General features: G+C 38.2%; 1 protein-coding gene and 1 long non-coding RNA gene across 4 annotated transcripts in view; one reads left to right on the top strand and one right to left on the bottom strand.

Annotated features, from left to right (window-relative positions):
• The window catches only part of col21a1 (collagen, type XXI, alpha 1), a 39,945-nt gene extending 19,285 nt beyond the window's left edge, over positions 1-20,660 (top strand). For 2 of the 3 annotated variants that reach the window (XM_083539109.1, XM_083539108.1), the window contains 13 exons: positions 3,225-3,269; positions 9,214-9,267; positions 9,400-9,453; positions 9,543-9,596; positions 9,753-9,824; positions 13,882-13,917; positions 14,114-14,158; positions 14,739-14,771; positions 15,121-15,267; positions 17,625-17,679; positions 17,905-18,105; positions 19,296-19,373; positions 19,577-20,660. In XM_083539109.1, the coding sequence (XP_083395235.1) occupies positions 3,225-3,269; positions 9,214-9,267; positions 9,400-9,453; positions 9,543-9,596; positions 9,753-9,824; positions 13,882-13,917; positions 14,114-14,158; positions 14,739-14,771; positions 15,121-15,267; positions 17,625-17,679; positions 17,905-18,105; positions 19,296-19,373; positions 19,577-19,764 (1,062 nt within the window). In that variant the 3' untranslated portion in view covers positions 19,765-20,660. Of the gene's footprint in view, positions 1-3,224; positions 3,270-9,213; positions 9,268-9,399; positions 9,454-9,542; positions 9,597-9,752; positions 9,825-13,881; positions 13,918-14,113; positions 14,159-14,738; positions 14,772-15,120; positions 15,268-17,624; positions 17,680-17,904; positions 18,106-19,295; positions 19,374-19,576 lie in introns of those variants that run through there. The other variant, XM_083539110.1, reaches the window with a different exon arrangement.
• On the bottom strand, positions 1,199-3,218 carry LOC310724807. Its single transcript, XR_014533169.1, has 2 exons — positions 2,150-3,218; positions 1,199-1,901 (listed from the first exon to the last, which is right to left on the bottom strand). It is a non-coding gene; the product is annotated as an uncharacterized lncRNA (long non-coding RNA).
• Positions 20,661-22,479: the final 1,819 nt, after the last annotated feature.

Below are 22,479 nucleotides of genomic sequence, written 5' to 3'. Positions count from 1 at the left end.
CCATTCGGTCCTCAGACAAACTGCTCTTTTACATACAAATCTACCAGTTTATATTAAAACCTGTGTACTATTAATGTAATATATTTTATTTCATTAAGATTTTTTTCATTAATACAATTTATCCAACTGCCCAAGAAAATCGGCCCTCTTCATTTGGAAAGTAAATGAAAGCCTCACTGTTTAAACAAAGATAAAGATTTGTTTGAGCATTAACCATCATTATCAGTCAGAGATTAAGTGGTAATGACTAAGCCAAACACCAATCGACTGGAAGAAACCCCTTGTGCAATGATGCAGTTTTAAAGCTACTGGCTGGTTAGATATCTAACTTACATGAGCTTATGAACCAGAGGCTTTATTCCACAACTCATCACAAGGCAAGTGAGAACAGTATAATTATAGAGAAACCCAGTGTATAAACTGCAAGCTAGAGGTCTGGATTAATAAGAGTCCATATCTGTAAACCCAGCAATATAAAGAGGCTTCCAGACGTTTTATTTTAACAATACAGGTACAGATTCTTTATTGTTCTACCGAATAAATGGAGACTTTATTAAATCCATTAAAAAAAATTGCATGAAAAAAAAAAATATTTTTCCTCATTTTGATTAATTATACTAATTGTTGAATTCTTGTCGTTATGCATCTGGTTTATGAGATGTGGCTTTTATAATACACTTTGGGGTATGAAAGGCTCTGGTGGTCTCCGCGTGAGATGAACCATGAAAACATTGAAAGTACCAAGCATGAACTGAAATAATTTGTCTCCAACGTGTCATTCATGCATAAACTCATAAAACCTTGTCTCTAATACATCTCACTTAAACTCATTAATATGACTAAGCCTTGCCATTACATTCCCCTCCAAAGCATTGTTCGGTCCCTTGTTTTGTGTGTCCTTGAAGAAATGGAAAGTACTATATTTTGCAACATGTTTCCATGTTCATTTCCTAATCCCCGCAGAGCAAAACGCAGACCAAACATCTGCTTCAGCTTATCATGGAAAATGTAGCGAAGAGTTATTTCAAGGTGGCTTTGTTGGATGCACTAAATTATAAAGTGTTTGTTTACTTTCCCCCTAAATTCAATGAACACTGGATTTATTGTTTGTCCAAAACTAATTCCCTTCAGGAACATGTTCGAATTGTACTACAACAAAAGTCTATTTTTTTTTATAAAATACGTTAATGCAAAATACATTGGTTTAAAACATAAAAAAAATAGACTTTACCAAGGATTTTATTCCGATTGTTGTTATTTTTTTTTCAGCACAAAACACGTCACCTCTGTTCACCAATTAGAACAAGGTTTTAGAAAACGTGCGTCACAGCATATCAGAGTGGCAAAAATCAGTTCCCAGAGATAAAACTCTAAATAGCTGTCGTAACACAATTTAACAATATTTAGTAATATTTCGAACCCATAAAACAAAGGCATGCTGGGGGACTAGTGTAATATCGCGCCGATATAACTGGCATTTTAACTCAACGTTATTAGCGTTTTCGATTTCATAAAAAAAAAAAAAAAATAATAATTCTCTAGTAAACCTTAAAAAACCATATAAAAACCTAAAGACAAGAAGTTTTCGTTTTAATAGCAACCGTATAATGTTAGTCATAAAACGCTTTTCATTACTGATTTTAAAAAATTGAGTGTTTGGAGAAAACTGACTTTTCCAGCCATATGTGGTTCTTCTCCAATCTGTTACTACAAAGTTGGAAGCACAGTTGTGTAGGACGTCTTTAAATGTAGTAGCATGAAATATTCCCTCCACTTGAGCTAGAAGGAGCAAACCTGTTCCAGCATGAAAATGCCCCAGTTCACAAAACCTGCTCCATTAAGATCTGCTGTAACATGGGTTGAAGTGGAAGATCTCCTGCTATAGAGCTTCAACCTCCAACCTTAAAAATTTCTTTCGGCTTCTCGCGTTAGGGGGCGCCACAGTGGATCCGCCTCATGTTTGATTTGGCACATGTTTTTACGCTGGATGCCCTTCCTAAGGCAACATTTTCCCATTTTATCCGGGCTTGGTACCGGCACTAAGAGTGGCTGGGGATGGTTCCCTGCCCGGGGATCGAACCCGGGTCGCAGCTGTGAGAGCGCTACACCTTAACCACTAGACCACCAGGGGACCTCTTAAACCTCCAACCTTATTGAACTTTATTGAACAGAGGTTCTCCTCACCTCACCTTCATCAGTACCTGACTTTACTAACACCCTTGTGGGTGAATAAATCTCCAGAAAATCTAGTGGAACATCTTCCCAGAAGAGTGGAGGTTATTACAACTGAGACTGAATGTGGAATGGGATGATAATATAGTCAGGTGTACACCAACGATGGAATATTCATTAAAAAGAAAACTATAATTCATAGTTTTGTTGACTTTTGGAGGAGATTTTTTCCAACAGACATCATGTACAGGTCCATCATACATCACATTTTGAAGAGGAAGCAGGGATTGCTTGGGAATACTTCAAAATCCAAAAAACTATTATTGTGTGCTTGCCGAAAGCATTTTACATCCTGCTAGAACTTTATTCTGAAAAAATGTCCATCTGACCAGACATTGGTTCTTGCAATATATAACACATTACTTATGAAAAACGAACATCTAGAACCGACATTTACTGACGCCCTGCTCTTTATATTTCATCATTTGTCTCCATGTAGTTCATTCAAAAAAAAACATTTCTTTCCATTTTATTATAACTGTTTTTCATTCAGGTGCAAACCTGCAAAAACTGTGTTTAGTCTTCAAGACTTTTCGGAATGAAATGTTTGTCCTGAGGAAACGAACTATAGCATCGACTCATGGTTTAGGAAGCTGAACTATTTGATTAGTTGTCTTTCTACTCCTTCACTAGGGCTTTTGCTGGAGCGTCTTCCTGTTTTATGCTGGCATTAGCATTAAAGCAACATCCTGCTAAACCTATTAGTCTCTATGGCTGTCAAAGCTGCAGGAACTCATATTATATATGATTAATCCAGACAGCAGGAGGAAACCTGCTCGTTCCAGGAACTACGCGTGTTTGAGGCATTAGAAGCATCAGGAAACCCTTATACGTGTGTAGAAAATGATCTGATCTTCCATAGCCTATAGCTATGAGTATTATATATGTATATATTATATATTCAATTCATGTATACATTTTGTCTTCTATGCATTTTAAGCATAGATTACAAAACACTACTCCATAGTTTAAGATCCTGTTCCTGTTTTCAGGGACTACCAGGAATGCATGGAGGTGAAGGCCAAAGGGGATTAAAGGTCAGTGTCTCTTGTTTTTGTGAATTTAGCTGTAATAAATTATACGTAATGCATCATGTAAGCATGCCTAACCCACATCACACAGTCCACCGAATGCCACCGGGCCGCTAATGCTAAACTTTTACAAAGGAACGGTTTCAGGGGTTTTGGAGCATTTTCAATTCTGTAAGATCATCCTGCAAGCTCTGATACAACCAATCTTAATATAGCTAAGTGCACTTTTTTGCATAACCAGATTACCTATGAATCCTTCTGTCGTTGTGTTGCCACAAGGAAGTGATCGGGTAAACTTAACGCCTCTTGAGCCCCCCATTAATATTCAATTCAATTCAATTCATTTTTATTTGTATTGCGCTTTTAACAATGAACATTGTCTCAAAGCAGCTTTACACAGATAATGTGGTGATTAAAGGTAAATATGTTCTTTGTAAGTTCGTTTGTCCCTGATGAGCAACTGTGGCAAGGAAAAACTCCCCGAGATGACATAAGGAAGAAACCTTGAGAGGAACCAGACTCAAGAGGGAACCCATCCTCATCTGGGTTACACCGAATGTCCATTTGAAGCAGATATACAATGTTGCGGGGTACAGTGATGGTGATCAGAAGCGAACAGAAGACTGTTGACATTAACTACAGTCCAGTCCATCCTCAAAGCTCCCGTTCTTACTCCGGAATTTCATGGAACCACCCAAGGCGTTGATGAGAAACCGTCCGAAGCTGCACAGAGTGGCCTCCAGTCGAAGAGAACACTATCCAGAGGCAGGCCTGGACGAAGTGGGAAGATCCACGGAGGGGAGAGGGGCAGGAACAGTGGTCACTGGAGCCTCAGGAGCATGTTTAACTCGACCGAGAGAGAGAGAGAGAGAGAGAGAGAGAGAGAGAGAGAGAAGAGGGTGACAGGATGAGAAGGATATGGATTATTAATTGTCCTTATTGTTGTATGAAAGTTAATGTCACTGTGCAGTTTGGACTCCGGCAAGACTCGCTATGGCTGCAGAACTAAAAGGGAGGTAACACAGACATGAGGGATCTCTGGGATAAGAGACGACCCACCACACCACCGTCAACAAACCTGAGTGAACGTGTGAATGTGAGGGGACGACAGCATACAAATATCCCAGTTCACCAAACACTCTATATCCATTATTAGATGTTCTGGTGGCTTTGATAATGGATATTGTATTAGACGATTTGCTCGCCATTGATTTTCAAAATATTTACAACATCTCACATTGCATAACAAAATCCTGACAGTGTATTGGAATTTATTCAACTTGGTTATCAACCAAATGTCAGTCTTTAATTTCAGAAAAATCCAAAGTTCTGAGAGTTTTGTGCCGATTGTTCATGCAGGAATCTGGGGCTGATTTTTACAGTAATACCTTCTACAGAATTCTACAGAAAAAGAGGTTTTGCTATTTTATTATTGACAACCTCTGGGAAATATTTACATCTACAGCATTAAAGACTTACAACTGAGCAGTTCAGGGTTAAGAGCCTTGCTTAAGGGTCCAGCAGTGGCAGCTTGATTTGAACTTATGACCTTCTTAACTATTGTACAATATCTTAAGCACTGAGCCGCCACCTCCAGCTCTCAATTCTGTATTGTTTTCGTGGCAAAATAAAATACAATGAACCAAAATATGGTTAATTTATGGGTCAAGTAACAAGAAAAAAAACTTATATGGTCTTCCTGGTGCCTCGATTGTTTTCCTGGGCAAGTTAGAAGATAACTCCTGGAACTACAACATTATTTTCTATAAACATTTTTGTGAATTATGAACATCTCAGCATGCATTGTAAGGTCTTTGAATGGGTGCTATCTGGTGCACAGGATGGTGTCTGAATATCTCTTTCTTTTTCAAATACTCCTCATGTCATGGCCTTGGTATGGAACATCCTGTAGGAAAAAGGTTAATGTTCTTTTTTTGGCAACTTTGAAACCCTTTGTACTGTGTGACATTTGGTGGTTCTTTATACCTCCTGTATTCCACTCTGAAGTATACTCCAGATCAGGTGAAAGTGGCTTGTGGTCACATGGAAAACTTGGTGTAGATGCAGTTACAATTCTAGGACTAGAAAATCTGTACACTTTCTTACAGAACACCACTTTCTAGCCAGATTTTTATTAACTTTTTTTCACCAGCCAGCATATTTCTGGGTGACCGAGTGCAAAGCTTGCATGTACAGTGATTTTTTCCCTCCCCCTTGTTCGCCTGAGAGAGCCTGGCCCAGTCATGGAATCCAATATGTTTTGTGTCTTTCTTTGGATTGGAGAATGGCATGGTAATACTGTACGACAGAGTAATGCTGTCCATCTGTCTGTAAATTACTCTACAATTGTTGCATTGTGTCATTCATCACATGCCCAGTGTAGATCTCAGAGAGGTGCAGTGATGGTAGAAATGTGTTCGATGAATCTGGAGAAGTAATGCGCCATGGCATGAAGGCTTCTGATTTTAAGACCTTGCTGACTTAGTGAATCACTTATCTTGGCTCCTGCTGAAATCTCATCTGCTGAGAAAATGAAGCCAAGGCACTCAAGATGTGTTTTTTATTCAGCTCTCATTTGTTTCTGTTGAGACTCTGGTTGTTGTTTGAAGAGCTTTCTGAGTTTTAACAGCTTTGTGCTTTGCCTCTTTCGGATTTCACTGAGGTTCTAGACATTCTCGTATATATCGGAGATTCAGGAGCACATTGGCAGCAGGACAGATAATATTCAGGTGTTCACCTTGCCTCAGATTATGATGAATGAACAACGTCTGATTAGTTAGTCCCAAGTGTGTGATGTCAATCAATGCTGGGTTTTTATAACAGAACATCTCTGAAAACATTCTGCTGTGGGTGTGCACTACAGTGTTGATGACAAACAAATGCACCATTGCTGCTGAATAATTCAGAGCTGATATTGTGTGTGTTGCAAATACCCGATAAACGTCTTTTTGCAGACTGTGCTGTTCGTTAAGGAAAGAGTCCTTGCCAGGAATCTGCTGCGCAGGCGTCCTTTTGCACGAGTGACAGACTTTGGCACAATGATTCAGATTTCCAGAAGCTTTACAACGTCTGCCGTTTGCTGGGCAACTGGTTTGTGTGTACTTTTCCTCCACAGCGTCTGCATTGTGTGTTTGGTGTCCATGTGTTGAAATGCTTGTTAGTAGATTAGAAGCGCTCAGCTGGATTTAAGTGCATTCCTTTTAGTGAAGAAGCACAAAAAAAAAAATCTGAAGGTTGTGAGTTTATTTCTCAGTACCACCAAGCTGTCACTGTGGGGCCCTAAAGAAGGGCCCTTAACCCTCAACTCCTCAGTTGTCACAAATCAGATAATTATAAGTCATTGTGGATAAGGGCTTTTTTCAAATACTATAAATGTAAATTCAGGTAGCACCCAGATGAGCATGGGTTCTTTTAAGTCTGGTTCCTCTCAAGGTTTCTTCCTTTTTTCTCGCTCATTAGAGACGAACTTACAATTGTAACTTTTGGGCCCTAAACTCATTATTTTATACAAATTTATAACCTCTTTATTTCTGAACTTGGGTTAAAGTCTGTGTTGAAAATCTGAACCAATGCAGTGGTGAATGCATCGCATTGTTGATGTTTTATTGGTTAGTTTATCTGCTGAATTTGTACACGTCTGCAAATACACACATTCTGATATCTGAGTTATTTTTTTAATATAAACTAAGAACAACGGTCAAGGGTGAAGGGACACATTGCGCTTAGTCAAGTTTATTTTAAAGGAATTAATCAGAGTGGTACATTCTAAACACTGATCAACAAAAGGTGATAAGAAGACTAGACTTACACAAGCAAAGGAACATGGACAGTGTCAAAGAAATGAAAATAGAAAAAAAAGGGACTACTTTAGGCTGTATTTTTAGAAGCTAAACTGACTAACAAACAGCAACAAACTAGCTGACTACACTAACCCAGGGCAACTAGCAGACAGGGCAACTATAGCAGACAGGGCAACTAGCAGACAGGGCAACTATAGCGGACAGGGCAACTATAGCGGACAGGGCAACTATAGCGGGCAACTATAGCGGGCAACTATAGCGGACAGGGCAACTATAGCGGACAGGGCAACTAGCGGACAGGGCAACTAGCGGACAGGGCAACTAGCGGACAGGGCAACTAGCGGACAGTTCTCTCCCTCCTTTTCCTTCTTTCCCAGCAGTGCTTTAGGTTGCTGCTTTTAAACTGTAGGCTCCGCCTCCTCTGGTCAGGCTCTTGCTCTTCATTGGTCCTTTTTTCCCTATGCCTCCACTACAATTAACAGGTGATTTCACCTCTATTACAGTAGAGAGCCGAAGACAGAGCCAAGACAAGGGGGGTGTGAGAAAATAGAAAAAAAATTGAAAACAGCACAGACACATAGATTTTCCACTGCTCAAGAGGACCACCTTAAACATTCCCACACTTTTTATATTTACACCATTTGTCAGACTCCCTCTTATCCAGAGCGACTTACATTTATCAAATTAATTCAACAGAGCACCTTTGGGGTTAAGGGTCTTGTGTAGGGGCCCCAGAGCGCTAGCTTGTTGTGACTGGGATTTGAACTCACGAATAGCTTCATAATTAGTTTGCTGATAATTAGCCTGGTCCATGGCAGCATGTTTGACATGTAGATCTGATCGATGTCTTAAATGCATTCTAAGGGTTGCAATCACTAATATGTATCAATACAGTTCCATATTAATATCTTTACACAAGGCAGGGTTAGAGTTAAGACATCGAAACGCTTCATTAAATAATAATAATTTAATTGATCAAACAGCAAGCAACAGCAAAAAAATTGAATAAAATGCAATCCAGATCAGGCCAAGAACTTTAGTTCTTATTTAAAAACATGAAAAATCAGATGGCATTGACTATGAACGTGGCATGGTGGTTGATGCCAGGTGGGCTGGTTTGAGTTTCTCAGAAAATGCTGATCTGATGTGATTTTTTGCTCACAGTTTACAGATTTTTGCACAGAGTTTACAGGAACAGAAAATCCAATCCAATAAGCAGGCAGAAATACCTTGTTTTTCAGAGAAGTCTGAGTAGAACGTTTAAGGGGTTCGGAGAAAAGATTGTGATTAATGAAATAGCCACCTTTCACAGGTGTAGTGAGGAGAATAGCAACTCATGGAGCGCAACATGCCAAACATGGTGGTGAAAGGGATGGAATGCGACAGCAAGAGACCACATTAGATTTCAGTCCTATCATCTGAGGAATCTGTGGGCACAAGATTACAAAAAATAGACTGGATCGGTATTTGCCAACAAGATACAGAAATCCATGAACCCGTGAGCTCAAATCCTTGTGCCAACATTTCAAGCAGGTCTGATGATGGAAGGAATTGACCCCATAAAATCAATCAAGCGTTGTTTTGAATGCCAAAGTCTGTCTGATTATCGTTGATCATGTGCCTCCTTTTATTCACAATGTACCAATTTTTAATGCCTACTTCCAAAACAAGATAAAGTAGTAATAAGATTAAAAAGAATTTCATTTAGAATGTACACGTTTAGTGCCTATAAGTTTCTCATAATTCTATCACTAAAGAGCGAACAGGTGGCCACTGTGGCAATTAAAAACTCTCAAGGAAGAAACCTTGAGAGGAACCAGACTCAGAGAGGAACCCATCCTCAACATCAACACTGAATGTCCATTCATTACAGTTCCATCATTGATGAGGTGCATCGTTTAGTGATGGACGCTTAATTGCAAACTGTGAATTCTCCTGATCCATTGTAGCAAACTGTTGATATTAAACACAGTCCAAAGTTGCTTTTTGAGTTGCTCAGTAACGCCATGGAGAGATCAGCACCAACATGCATGGCATAGTCAAGGACAGTGAGATTACACATTTTCTCCACATTCGTGCATCTGGAGTAAAGTTTTGTGTTAATTTAAAAATAGATATTAAACTAATAAAATGGACATCTTATTGTTTAGGGTGAGACTGGATTACCAGGGCCAAAAGGAGCAAAAGGCACTCCAGGAGACAATGTAAGTCTATATGAGCTTTCAGCAATTACATTGAACCCCCTCCTGTATTTATTACATTTCAGTCCTAGAAAAAGTCTCAATTACGGTAATGTTTGCTTGAGGAAAAATGCTAAATAACAGTGTCCTTTACAGGGTGAGATGGGTTTGCCTGGAATACCTGGTCCATCTGGATTACCTGGACCTAAGGTCAGAAAGCATGTTTTCAACCTGATATTACACACAACATTTTCTATTATTATTATTTTTTTACTCATATAATTTAATTCTTTCATTAGGGTAGTAAAGGAGACACTGGTATGCAGGGTCAACCAGGGCTACCTGGGCAACAGGTAAAATATTATTGAATATTTTTGTAGATTTAAAGGCTGTTTATACACATAAATGAGTGTGTAAATACTATTTAAGATTTTAATATATATACTGTTATTATTATTATTATTATTATTATTATTATTACTACTATTATTATTATTATTATTATATAGGGTCAATCTGGTGAACCTGGCAACCCAGGACAGACAGGACATCCTGGAATGCCTGGTATAGAAGGATCTAAGGTCTGTTCAATAATTACACAGTAACTCTATCAACTCTATTAACTTTTAAACTATTTCAAAAAAATATTTTTCACCAATATTTAACCGCTGTAAAGTTTTAAAATAGATTCATTTTATTCACAAATTTTATAGTCAATTTTTTGTTACTTGATACACACAGAAACAATTCTACTTATTTTGCTCTGTTAAAGTTTTCCTGCGAGCATTGAACTCTCCATGCCAAGCCTTACTGAAGAAAACTCGTGAAAGTAACAAGCTGCAAGCTGCAAACAAGACCCCAGGGGCCAATTCACATGATTCACTATAACTGTTGCCAAGCAAAAGGAAAACAGAGCTTGCTATTTGTTCTTCTACCTGTGATGTATACGTGTTATGATCACGGATGGTAGTGGCTGTAGGAAGAAAGGTCTAGATTAATAAACTAAAATAATATGAGACAACTCTGGTAAGAATTATTCAATATTTGGAGAAAAACTAGCAATTATCAGGATTAGATTTAATCATTATTACAGTATTATTGTACCTTCTGACTAGTAGGTGGAGCTGTCAGGAGTCATCGTCCTGAAGATGCCAATCAACATTTGTGTCATTGTTCAAGGTGATGTAGGGAAGTAATCAGACATAATTTGTAGGAGGTTTTGGCAAAATATTTTTGACCAAGATGGCTGACAGGAAGTACACGTGCATTTCAGAGGCAGGTGTTTATTCATCTCAGCATAGTCCAAGGTGTTATAGAAAAGACAAACTTTAAAATAAACCCAAATTCTTTAGATGGTATCAGGAAAAATCTTTACATTGTTACAGTTCTTGACCACAAGGTGGCACAGTCACAATACGTTTTGGGTAAATATGGGGCATGTTTTAAGTGGTTGCAAAGCCTCAGATCATGGCTCTTAATGTGCCTACTACGTATTGTGTCGATGTACAAAGCCGTTGCTGAGATAAAGCCTTGCGTCCTGTTTGGTGGCATGGTTGGACGATGTGTTGGGCCATGATGGGGTAAAAGATCATGAAGAAATTTAAGGTAAACTGATCTTGGCCCAGGGGGATTTAGACCCTGGGGTGCATGGATGGAAATTCAAATTCTTGAAATACGGTTCAAAGTTTATGATTAAAAAGAACTTTCGAAATTAGACCAAAATGAACCCAACAGTGCAGCTACAACTTTGGCCAAACGAGTGAGCCAAATTTCACAACTTTCTACCACATGGTTCTATGGGCTTTAACAGACAGACTAAACTGGAAAAAGAAGGAGAAGAAGAAGAAAATGCAAAAGAACAAAAGAGCATTTATGCACCTTCTGTGCTTGGCCCCCTAAAAATATGGCTGAATTATTAAACCAGGCAACATGACTTTTATTGAGCAGTTATATATATATATATTAATAGAAATGTAGAGAATGAAATGTGTTAAAAATGAGCTACTTAGAAGCATCCAAACTGGTTTGGGCCTTCCTTCCCTTAAACCAGAGAGGAAAAAAAAGAAAATTCTTCCAGATTTGACCTGGAGGAATAAAGACAAACCTCAAACGATTAACAAACAAAACGACTCATTGAGAACTCAGAGTTCAACCATAATCAAAATACTCATCATCAATACAAAACTCGAAACTACATAATAATGAGTTAAAAATAAACATAAAAACAACAAAAATGTAACACCCAAAAGCTGAAATGTCCGATTCAGAGGCAGGGATTCGGTGTGATTAACTGAAATTAAACTTATTTAGAGTAAAATTATTTCGAGAAATGATTGTGGTTCTGAAACCCTCTCGGCTTTTGTTTCCAGTAGACGTACCTGATACAAACTACCTCCATATGCCATCATGGTTTAGATTTAGAGCCACAATGTGCTATGAGGAAGTGTCCCGTGAAACTCTAAAGGAGAACTTTACAATTCAAAAGGCTCTCTGTTTACAAAGAAGGCAACTGAAATACGTAGCTGCATCCTGGACTTGACTCATACTCAGTAACTCATTAGACCATATTTGAATCTGAGTTATTACTTGACTTCTCATGGCAAGTCTGGGATGACCTGTTTGGGAGCGATAAATTCCCCTTGACTGTAACTTTGGCAGTGAAGATAACTGGCCTTCTTTTCAGACTCCGTGCCAGAAGACATTTAAAAGACATTTTGAGCTTTAATAGATTCAGGACCCAATTAAGCGGTTCACTGATCCTCTAATGTACACGAAATTATCCCAAAGACATCAGGAAAAGCAAATCGTAATCCAGGGTTCATTGACAAAGTTAAAACATTATTATTGCCTGTAAAAAAATAATGATTATCGTGCACCCAACAAAGCTGCAGAGCACAAGCCTTAAGACAAATGTCCATTAAGCAAAGCCATTATTTGTTCTCTGGTGGTGTAGTGGGCAGCATCATGGGCTCTGCTGTATAACATCCCTGGTATAACATATCTTTAGATTTTAGACCTTTTTCATCAGAGAGATAAGGAAAGAATTAAAGCCCTATAGAAAAAGTGAGACTCGAACTCACAACCTTTAACACATTGATCCTTTAAGACTGACATCAGCTGCTCTCTTTTTTGTTGGTGTTTTTTTTTTTTTTTTACTAGCAGACAAAATTTCAATGAAATAAAGTAAAAATTTTTCTAAATAAAGAAGAAGAGACAGTATAACCAGCCAGAAATGAGCCAAGAACCACTGCTTTTGTCCACAAGGTCTTATCCCACTAAGCCATTAGGGCTGAAAGGTTTTTTTTTTTTTTTTTTTTGAGGCTTTATCTGTTCTTTATCCCAGGGGTGGCTGATGTTTTCCACAAAGGGCCGGTGTGGGTGCAGATCAATTTAGCAGAAGTAGTAAATGGCAGATAGATGGCAAGTAGATGGCGCTTTGCATGTTAGATGCATGCTACTGTAACTTTTAAACTGTAGGTTGCACAAAAAACAAGATTTGTTGCATATCCTCTGGTTCGGACTTACCAAGTTTTGTGTCATTATGCAAAGATGTTGCAGAAATACAGCCACACTTTTATTTAGTGGTTTTGCTGTCAAATTTAAATAGAAACTATTGCAATAATTTCGATAACGTTTGTGACAGTTACTCTGTAGATTTCAAATTAGGGGTATATCTTGTTAGGTGGAAATTACCCAGGTGTTGGACTTGAGCATTGGCAGGATTTGGTGCAAATTTTTGCAAATTCTTGAACACCATCCCCAATCAGTGTGTCGACTTTTTCCATATGATACGACAAATAAAATAACAACAATGTTTCTACACATCTTCTGTGATTGGCCAATTAATGAAATGACCACTGCTGCTTAATAGTGGTACATTTGCACATGACATCCTTTTATTTAGTGTGTAAATTAGAAGCAACCTACTGTACTGCTGCAGATGCATGTTGTTCTTCTACTTTTGAACTGCCAGTGTAGTTCCATCAAATTTATTTAAAAGTGATTCCTGGATTAATTTTTTTACTGGATCTCAGAGCACCTTTGCACCTTAGCATGGAGTTTTTATATGATAAGACTTATATTCGTCAACACATTGCCATCACTACTAAATTTGCATTTATTCTCGAGCTTTTTGATGGCCCCTGACCCTTTACAGGAACATTACAGTTCACTCCAAGTTCATTCAGATGGTGCCGTTTGTGAAATAAGCTTTAGTTAAAGTCTAATTCCAGATTGTTCCCCAGATGGCTAGGATTTATTTTCTATTTTGCTCAACAACATGGTTGGCATTAAAGCTTAAAATAAAATGTGCAAGATTGTTAAGAAAAGAATTCTGTGATGTGTCTGTGGAGATCTTTCTGGCTCCAGGATACAGGTGGCAGGTTTACACACAAAGAAACCGGATTTATTTTCACTATTTTAAAGATATTTGACACTACAGTGAGCATGTTCATTTTCCTTAAGCTAAAACATCATTTCTTATAAAACCAGATAGATTTATTGCATTTAAACATATCAGATCTCAATCCTTGATGCCCATCTGCTACAGGCGCCGATTGCTGAAATATTGCTGCGATTATATTACCTTTATCCGCTTGTTCATGATGATCTGCTTATCATCTTTTTATCTTTCGCCAGGGTGAAATCGGAGCTCCAGGTGAAAGAGGACAAGCGGTACGGGGGCCATTTCAAATTTCATTATAAAATGCAACTTTTTTTAATAATTATATTTATTTATATTATATTACAAATATTATTCTAAATGTGCTATTCTAATCTATTTAGTTATACATTATATATTTCAATATATATCATTTATCTTATCCCTCCTTTATCCTGTATAAAATATTCTTTCATTACAATTCCACAGGGGTTGAAAGGTGACAAAGGAGATCTGGGAAAACCTGGTCCTAACGTAAGCTTGATGTTTCACACTTATACTTGTACATAATCTTTTTTGTATGTGACATTATTCTGCATTTCAGTAGTTACAGCTGGACCTATACACATAAGATTATTATAAGAAAGCATTGGCATTATCAGCGATAATTTTAAGGTATTTAACAAAAGTCTAAGACACGAGCTGAACATGCAAAAGGAACTGCCTCGTTTTGTGCCATGAGAAAAACCCTGGCTGTTTTGTTTGTTAATTACTGATAATAAGACAATCGAGTTAATCCCCGGCTCCAGTAGCAGGAAAATTACCAGTCTGGGAATGACTGATCATTAGAGGACTGTGTTCTGAAAAAAACTATTAAGAAGTTACAGCCCTTCGCCTTGGGCCTTTAAAAACAGCGTCTAATCTGATGTTGAAAGGTGAGAATGCGGTAAAACCCTTTACATTACGTAAGAGAACACCAGTGTAAATCTCCACATAATGATACTAACAGGACATTGTAGTCCGATTTACAAAAGCCTATTGTGCAGAACGAAGGGCAAAGTCAGCACTGCTTATGGATTATTGCTAAATAACCTCTAAATTTGATCTTGACCAGGGTTTAACTGGGCTGACAGGACAAAAAGGAGAGGTGAGTTAAGGTTTAGAGTAATTTCATCAAATTGCATGCTGTTCAGATTTATAATATTCGATTCAATAAAAAACTTCTGGATTAAATTATCAATCCCAGTTTTCCCAGCTTGAACTAGCACCAGTTTAACACCTGATAGCTGCATGTCATTAACTACGCTGTTTATAGAGCGTGTGAATATATATATAGAGGAACATTTGTATAGTAATATATATATTCTGCTACTGGTATAAACAAATAATCCTTTTTTATACATAAGTAGTCATATTAAAAAAAAACCTGATTTTTGTCTGTATGTTGAACGAATGAAAACTTTTCTACGCTGAGGCTGTGCTTGTGTGCATGTCAGAAAGGGACAACAGGAGAGTCTGGACAGAGGGGACAGATAGGTCACCAGGGACAACCGGGTCTGCCAGGTCAACCAGGTCCTCCTGGGCCCATCGGGCAGATGGGGGTCATTGGGCAAACTGGGCCACCTGGACCTGAAGGACGACCTGTAAGTATTCTAGAATTGTTTCTAAACAAACATTTTGTGCAAACAGATATACCATCAAATTTGTACCATGAGGAAAATATTAGTGCCACTAACTAGTCAATAAGAAGATCTGACCTCCTGAGCACTAAAACCTTTGGTAGCTGGTCTACAACTTGCAAAAGTTCAGTCGTTGAAGAACTGCTGTAATCTTACTGGTTTTCTTGATATTGTCTGAGAAATTTTCAAGATCTGACAGCATGCTCTCACATCAGATTGAGAAAGTCTAATTTGAATTTACAGAACCATTCGTTTGCTTACATATTTCTGTTAGAAGTCAAGCTTTACTACCCTACGGCAGCCTCCTACACGAAGAGCACTGCTCTATTCCTAGGTCTCTTTCACATTATCACATGCTGCAGAAGCCAAGGTTTTTTGCCACCTTTGAGGAGAAGGATGGCTCAGCTGACTCCATTGTTCCCTTTGAAAAAACGAGCCAGAGGCAGCTTTTAACTAGTGATTATAGGGTGGACACCCGGAGCATTCCAGAAAGGGTTATCACACCTTTTCAGGGCAGGTTTTATAGAGGTATGGCCTGATGATTCAAATACTGCTTTACACCATAGGAAGGAATTCTCAGCTTAGTTTGCAGAAGGTCTGGTCACAATGAAAACATTTCTAAATAAAAGATCAGTTGACAGAAGACAAATCCTTACTAAGGCTTCAGAACCAGTATATTGCCTCTGAGGCAAACTTCTTTGATGGTCCTTGTTGAAATAGAAACAAAAGCAGCTGTTTGTTTGTTCATTTCCTTTTGGCACACATCTGCCCACAGACTGAGATGAAACACCAAGAAATATTCAATAACTTTAAGCATGCTAATGAAGTGACTTCTGACCATAGACACCAAGTGCATAAAGACCTTCCATCATCATTATGACTGAAGTGGATAGACTTTAAAAGATCCCACTTTTTCTATTAAATTATTTATTTTTGGCCATCAGCAACAGCTGATTCAGCTATATTCCTTATTGCATATAAAATGTAGTCAAAAAGTGTTAGACCAAATAATTGAAAAAAATAAAATAAAAAAATCTAAATACACTTTTTTTTTTTTTTAACAATTTTTAACATTTTAAATCAAAGAAATACAATTTTCAAGATCTTGACAGTTCAGTAGGATCAATAAAATGTATTAAAATTGATAATGTTGATCACAGTTGATGTCACTATACACAGTATATACAGTATACTTCAAGGCTCTTCTCTGTTCTGGCACCGAGGTCGTGGAATAAACTTCCCCTAGGTGTCCGAACAGCGACGGTAGAAGTTCTTCGTCTTCCTGAAACACTTCAATAAGCACTTTCCAAGTTTAATCAATAATAAAGAGTTATAGCCTGATTTATATGAAGTTTGTAATTTAGCGTATCAGTGTAGATTTATTCAAAGCACTTTTGTACGTCGCTCTGGACTCGGGCTTCTGCTAAAAGCCGCAAATGTAAATGTCATCGAAACTTAATGAACTTGTCCAAAAGGTGTTCATGATATTCAATCCTTATAGATTTGTAACTTCGCATTGACTTTCTTTGACATTTGCAAATACAGTACATTAGCTCCAAAGGAAATATGAATGAGTTCTATTGAGGTGGACCCAAAGAGATACCTTCAAACCTTGAAGCCTTAAAGAACCTTTAGATATTAAACACCCACCTAATAACAACCCTGTTCCAGCAATAGAATATTTATTCCTGGCACTCAATCCAGTGCTATGCAATCTCAGCTCCAGAGCAGTAAATACGTTAATGCCACTGAAGAACAAGATCCAAACACTTGATTTCTATCAAGTCACAGCTCAGAAAGGCATTGAAATCTTCAAACATGTCTGTCTGCCACCCTCTACCAGTGCCAGCACATCTGCTGCTGGAGGAAATAGTCTTCATTACAGCGATTCACACTCGTTTTAATGAACAAGGAATCCAGTCAGCAAAAATATGTAAACACAATCCTACAAAGGGCATCGACAGCCTCTAGCATTTGCTACATCTGGGTCCAAAGATAAAAACTCCACCCTTGTGCAAGCCACACAAAGAGGCCAGGATGTAAACAGACTGTGTTTCATGTCAAAATTTCCCGTCACACATGAGTTCACCTGGTGCTCAAGATGTTTGCTCACACCTTTCATTTGGATCTGGATGTTTGAATGGGTGCAGTACTGCTCTGGGAAAGGGATAATGAACAGGAAATAATATTCACACCGTTAGCCAATCAGAAGCAAGCTCCCAGGTTTCATAACAAATGTGCAACAGGACAATTAAAATGATAAAAATGATTGTCAAAACATTTGTCATTGCTAAGTTTTGTCTTGAACTACAATCCTGCAGGGAAGAGAGTTGTCTGAGCAACGCATTCAGCAGATCTGCAGAGAAGTCCTTCGATGTGAGTATTTGTGATCAAACCCAAGAAAAGAAAAAAAAAAAAAGCACACCAAAGTACAATTACGAATGGGAAATTGTATAAAAGTATTACACATCATATGGTGGCATCTCACCTACAGCAGACTAACTACATGTGTCATGAGCTAGCTGTTACCTGCTATTAGGAATGGCAGTTCTGGTTTCATTTGTCTTTCCCTCATGGCAGACGTAATTCTTTGATTTGCAGCAGAGATTCCCTCACTTCTTCTTAGTACCCAACACAGTCAGCAGAGAAGTTGCGAACACTGCCACTCCAGGCCAGGACATCCTGGACCAGCAGGACCAAGAGGTCCTCAGGGTTCCAGAGGTTTTCCAGGAGCACCAGGATCAAATGGAATGCAGGGACACAGAGGTTTACCTGGACGGCCTGGAATTCCAGGCATGAAAGGTAACAGGAGTGTAATTGTTAAGCTTACAGATCACATAACAGCACGCACACTTACAGTAAATGTAGTCAACAGAACAGTGGAAAAGTCTGATGCAATAGACGCTAATCTAGACGCTAGGTTCAAATGGGCGTCTAGGCTCAGTGGCTTTCCGTAGAGTTGAATAATGTGCATATAAGACACAGGTCTCAGTCGGAACGTTTTTAAATCTATGTATAGTTGAAAATGTCAAAATTTGACCTTGTGAAGGGTTTTCCCAGGCCTGCACTCATTACTGCTAAAAAGGAAGTTTGTGCTCATTAAGCAAGTTGAGACATTTTACAATGACCTTGGAACAGTCGAGGGTTAACAATCTTGGTCAAAGGCCGAACAGTAACTTTCTGGTGGTCCTGGGAAAACGTAGAACTTTCAGCCCCTAGTGCATAAGCGTGAGTATAGCTTAAATAGATGCATTAGCAGGCCACGCCCCTAACGTTTATAATAAATGACCAGAGGTGGAAAGAGTAATGAAATACAGTAATACAGTAATGCTTAAATCTTATGCAGCATCAGCATTGTGCATTCAGAGGTTCGCCCCCTGTTAATTTCCAACCCTGGTGCTAACCAACAATAGTAACGTCACGCAGTGACGCAACACAACAGTACAACAATTATGTCAATTTACAATTACAATCATCAATTTGAAGTCAAAGTGGCCACTTAAATATGACCAGGGTTTTGTTTAATAATAACTCAACCTTAGCATTTCACTTTCAGCTCGCTCTGCATCACTGGTGTCCGTCTTGTTCGTCTCCATCTTTCTTTATTGTGAGTTTAGTGCGTTTGTTCTTCGCCCGTCAATCAATCAGTGTAAGATTCCGTGATTTTTTTCCCCCTTGCATTATTTTTATATAGAGAAAATGTTATAATCTACTTTCCACCTCTGTAAATGACTCGATTCGAAGCAGCGTATTAGTACAGTAGCTCGGTAGGATAAAGTGTCGCATTTCTGATCGGAAGGTCATGAGTTCAAATCCCAGTACCATTAAGCTGCCACTACTGGGCCCTTGAGCAAGGCCCTTAACCCTCACCTATTCGGCTGTATAAATGCGATATATCTGTAAGTTACTCTGGATCAGGGCTTCTGCCAAATGCTGTATTAAAATGTCAGAGAAGAGATTTCAGCGCAGGCTTTTCGGGGGGTATTTTCCAGGTGATCCGGGAGAAAAAGGCGAAAAAGGAAATCAAGGACGATCCGGAATTGGAGACCCAGGTCAACCGGGACTTCAAGGCAAGGATATTAATATACACACTGTACAAGAAATAAAATGATGAGTATTCAATTGTATTTGTGGAGTGACTATTGTGTAAAATATTTTTAAGGAATTTAAATAATGTGGAAACAGTACAGGGAGCAGTGTTTCAATAGACAAGGACAGTTTTTATTCCATTTAAGATAAATATTTTTAAATGGTTGTATTTTTTCTCTTTTAGGTCCGATGGGTCCCCCAGGTGTCAGCAATCCTGGTCACCCAGGTGCCCCCGGGATGCCTGGACGGGATGGGGAAGAGGGGAAGAAGGGATATCCGGGACAACCTGGGCCGCCAGGTGTGTGTCATCCGTCTATGTGTTATGGTGCAGTTTTAAGAAGGGACCCTTTTTTTAAGGGGCCAAATTATTGAAACAGAACCGGACGAACCGGGCCAGTCTGGATTTGGTGCTCAGAGAATGAGAGAAAAAGTTAACAGACAACCTTTTTACGATCTCAGGACAATCATATTTTGAAGGGTGTCTCTAAGGCATGGAGACAGAAAGTACCTCTAATAGTGTAAATAGTGAAATGCATCTCTGTGTGTATGGATCAAGGCACGATTTCACAACATCACCAACTGTCCTCATTCCCTTTCTCTCATAAACCTTAACGGATGCAGAACCAGAAGTTACTTTCATATACATCAGACAAACGGTAGCATCAAGTCAACACACAGCGCTACTCATTTCCTGACTCTCTAGCACCCTCCAGAGGATGTCTCTAGCTTTTCATCCATCCCATAGGATTTTTTTTTTAGTTTGTTTTGTTTTTTCTTTATTTAATGTTCTTGATATTTGAGTAGTTAACCTTCATTCTGTACATTATCAGCCTTCTGAGGTCACTTTTTTTTTTTTATTCTATAGTTTAAATATGAACCATAAGCCTGCATGCTGAAAATTTACTTTCTGCTAATATGTTGAATGATCCTTCATTGCTTGCCTCAATCATCGGAGATCAATTATAGCCCAAGAGCATATTATTATTATTATTATTATTATTATTATTATTATTATTATTATTATTATTATTATTATTATTATTGATTACAAATGTGAGCCCTGTATAAAGCAGTTGTGATGTTCTTAGGCACCGTTTCTGATTTTCTTTCTCTTTTTAACATCGAAGACACTTCAAGTGACTGTTTTCAATGTCTTTAAAAAAAGAAAAAAGAAGGATAACTTCATTGTCAAATGTTCTTGCTTTGTTGTGTGTTTTAGTGATTCCTAATTTCTTGTTGATAATAAGAATAAAAACTCCCTTTTTTTTTTATTACATTCGCAGTCATTTATTTGGAAATAATCCTATAACTGCTATACAATGCTCTTATAACAGACCATGTTGAAGTTGAAGTCTGTATATTAATGATGAATCCATTATCACTATCAGAAATTCTCATTCTCATGTTAGACTAAAGTTTTTCACTTCAAATATTCACCTACAAAACACTGCATTTAACACTGAACTGTTACTTATTGAATTAAACACCGTAATTGGATAATAAACTTCACAGTATAAGACACAGCAAAAGGTCATCTCCTAAATGAGCCTGAAAAAACAACCTGCTCGTCGCCTGGTGTATAGAAAATAATTCTGTCGCTGAACCTTCATAAAACAAACAAAAGGTGGTTGAGAAGGTTATAAGCTTTAAGGATTTTCATAAGCTTTTTTTATAAGCTTTTGGGCATTTGGAGGAATTTGGACATGAGATATTGGAGGTCTTCAGCTGAATCACATGAACGCTTTACTTCCAGAACTGATCAGTGGTGAAAACATTCAAATCAATTAATAATGTACTGAAATAAGGCTTCGAGACTTTCAAAGGAGACCCAGTGATCTTCCACAATCGAGTCTAGAGAACCCCATGTAGAAAGCATCCTTACAGGGAGCATTGTGATCTGGTATCGCTCTAAATTTAGCTGCAAAAAGAGAGAATAATGACTATTATGTATTTGAGTGCTACAGAATAAAGTCTGCATCATTCAAGCTGTAGTTTTGTTACTGTTCCTGGATCTTGCAGACTTTCAGAGTCGGAAACATCTATTGACGGTTTTGGTTTCACACTGTGCTCAAGCAAAGGAAAATGTAATCATCATATAAAGAAATAGTCGTTCACCTTTATCTTCATGGGTTCAAATCCAATCCAGAACATATGACATTGCTCTGTCCTGAGTCATGGCATGAGTCAGTTTGGTACGTCCAAGCTAAAAACACTGTATAATATAGATCTGTTTAGGTCATGGTTTCTGCAGGTGGGGTAATTCAAGGTCAAAGGAAACACTTAAACATAAACTTGTACTTGCACTCATACATGGATTCATTATTTCTATAGTTTTGTTCACAATCGACATTGTCTCAAAGCAGCTTTACAGAACTTAAGAATTAAAGTGAATGATGTGTATTTATCCCTGATGATGAAGCCTGGAGACAGGAAGATGCAGATTTCTGAAAGAGCCATGCATTAAAAGTCAAGAAAAAGCGTAAGAGATGATTTGATTGATTTGCTGTCTCTCTGAATCCAAAAAATTAATAGCAAACTATCTGTACCATATTGAATCCTATTTTCGCCACCGTAACGAATGGCATTGTAATAGAAGTGAATCTTCATATGTATCTTTAATGTATTGCATCGTTGGCTGTGCATCGAGAATCGCATTATCCTCAGTTATGGAATACTTAATGCACATTAATAAACCAGCCTAAAGAAGTCAAAAATTGATTTTTGAACCAAACAGAGCTGATCGAAGCAGCACACCGCAGTACCCCCCTGTCCACTAGAGGGCTCAGTATCCCAAACTTGAGTTATTCTTGTTACTTATCACAAACACCTGTTGCTCATTTCCTCTCTGCCTCTTTAAACACCTGTCTCTAATACTCTTTGCAAAGGCTTGTAATTTACCCTGTAAGCCTGAGCCTTAATATTTAGTGTTTTGGTTCAAGCATTGCTCTTTAACTACCTGGAATGCTTCCTCTTTATATGTGTCTGTTTTTGTCCTGGAAGATTTGTTGCACTAAGTCTAATGTAGATTACATTACAGAAGGTGACAGCTAATAAGACAACAATTAGTTAGTAAGACGTTTGGAGCCC

Source organism: Silurus aristotelis (genome assembly GCF_946808225.1).
Source record: "Silurus aristotelis genome assembly, chromosome: 4".
NCBI classification, from domain to species: Eukaryota; Metazoa; Chordata; class Actinopteri; order Siluriformes; family Siluridae; genus Silurus; species Silurus aristotelis.
This window is presented reverse-complemented; position numbering and strand designations above follow the sequence as displayed.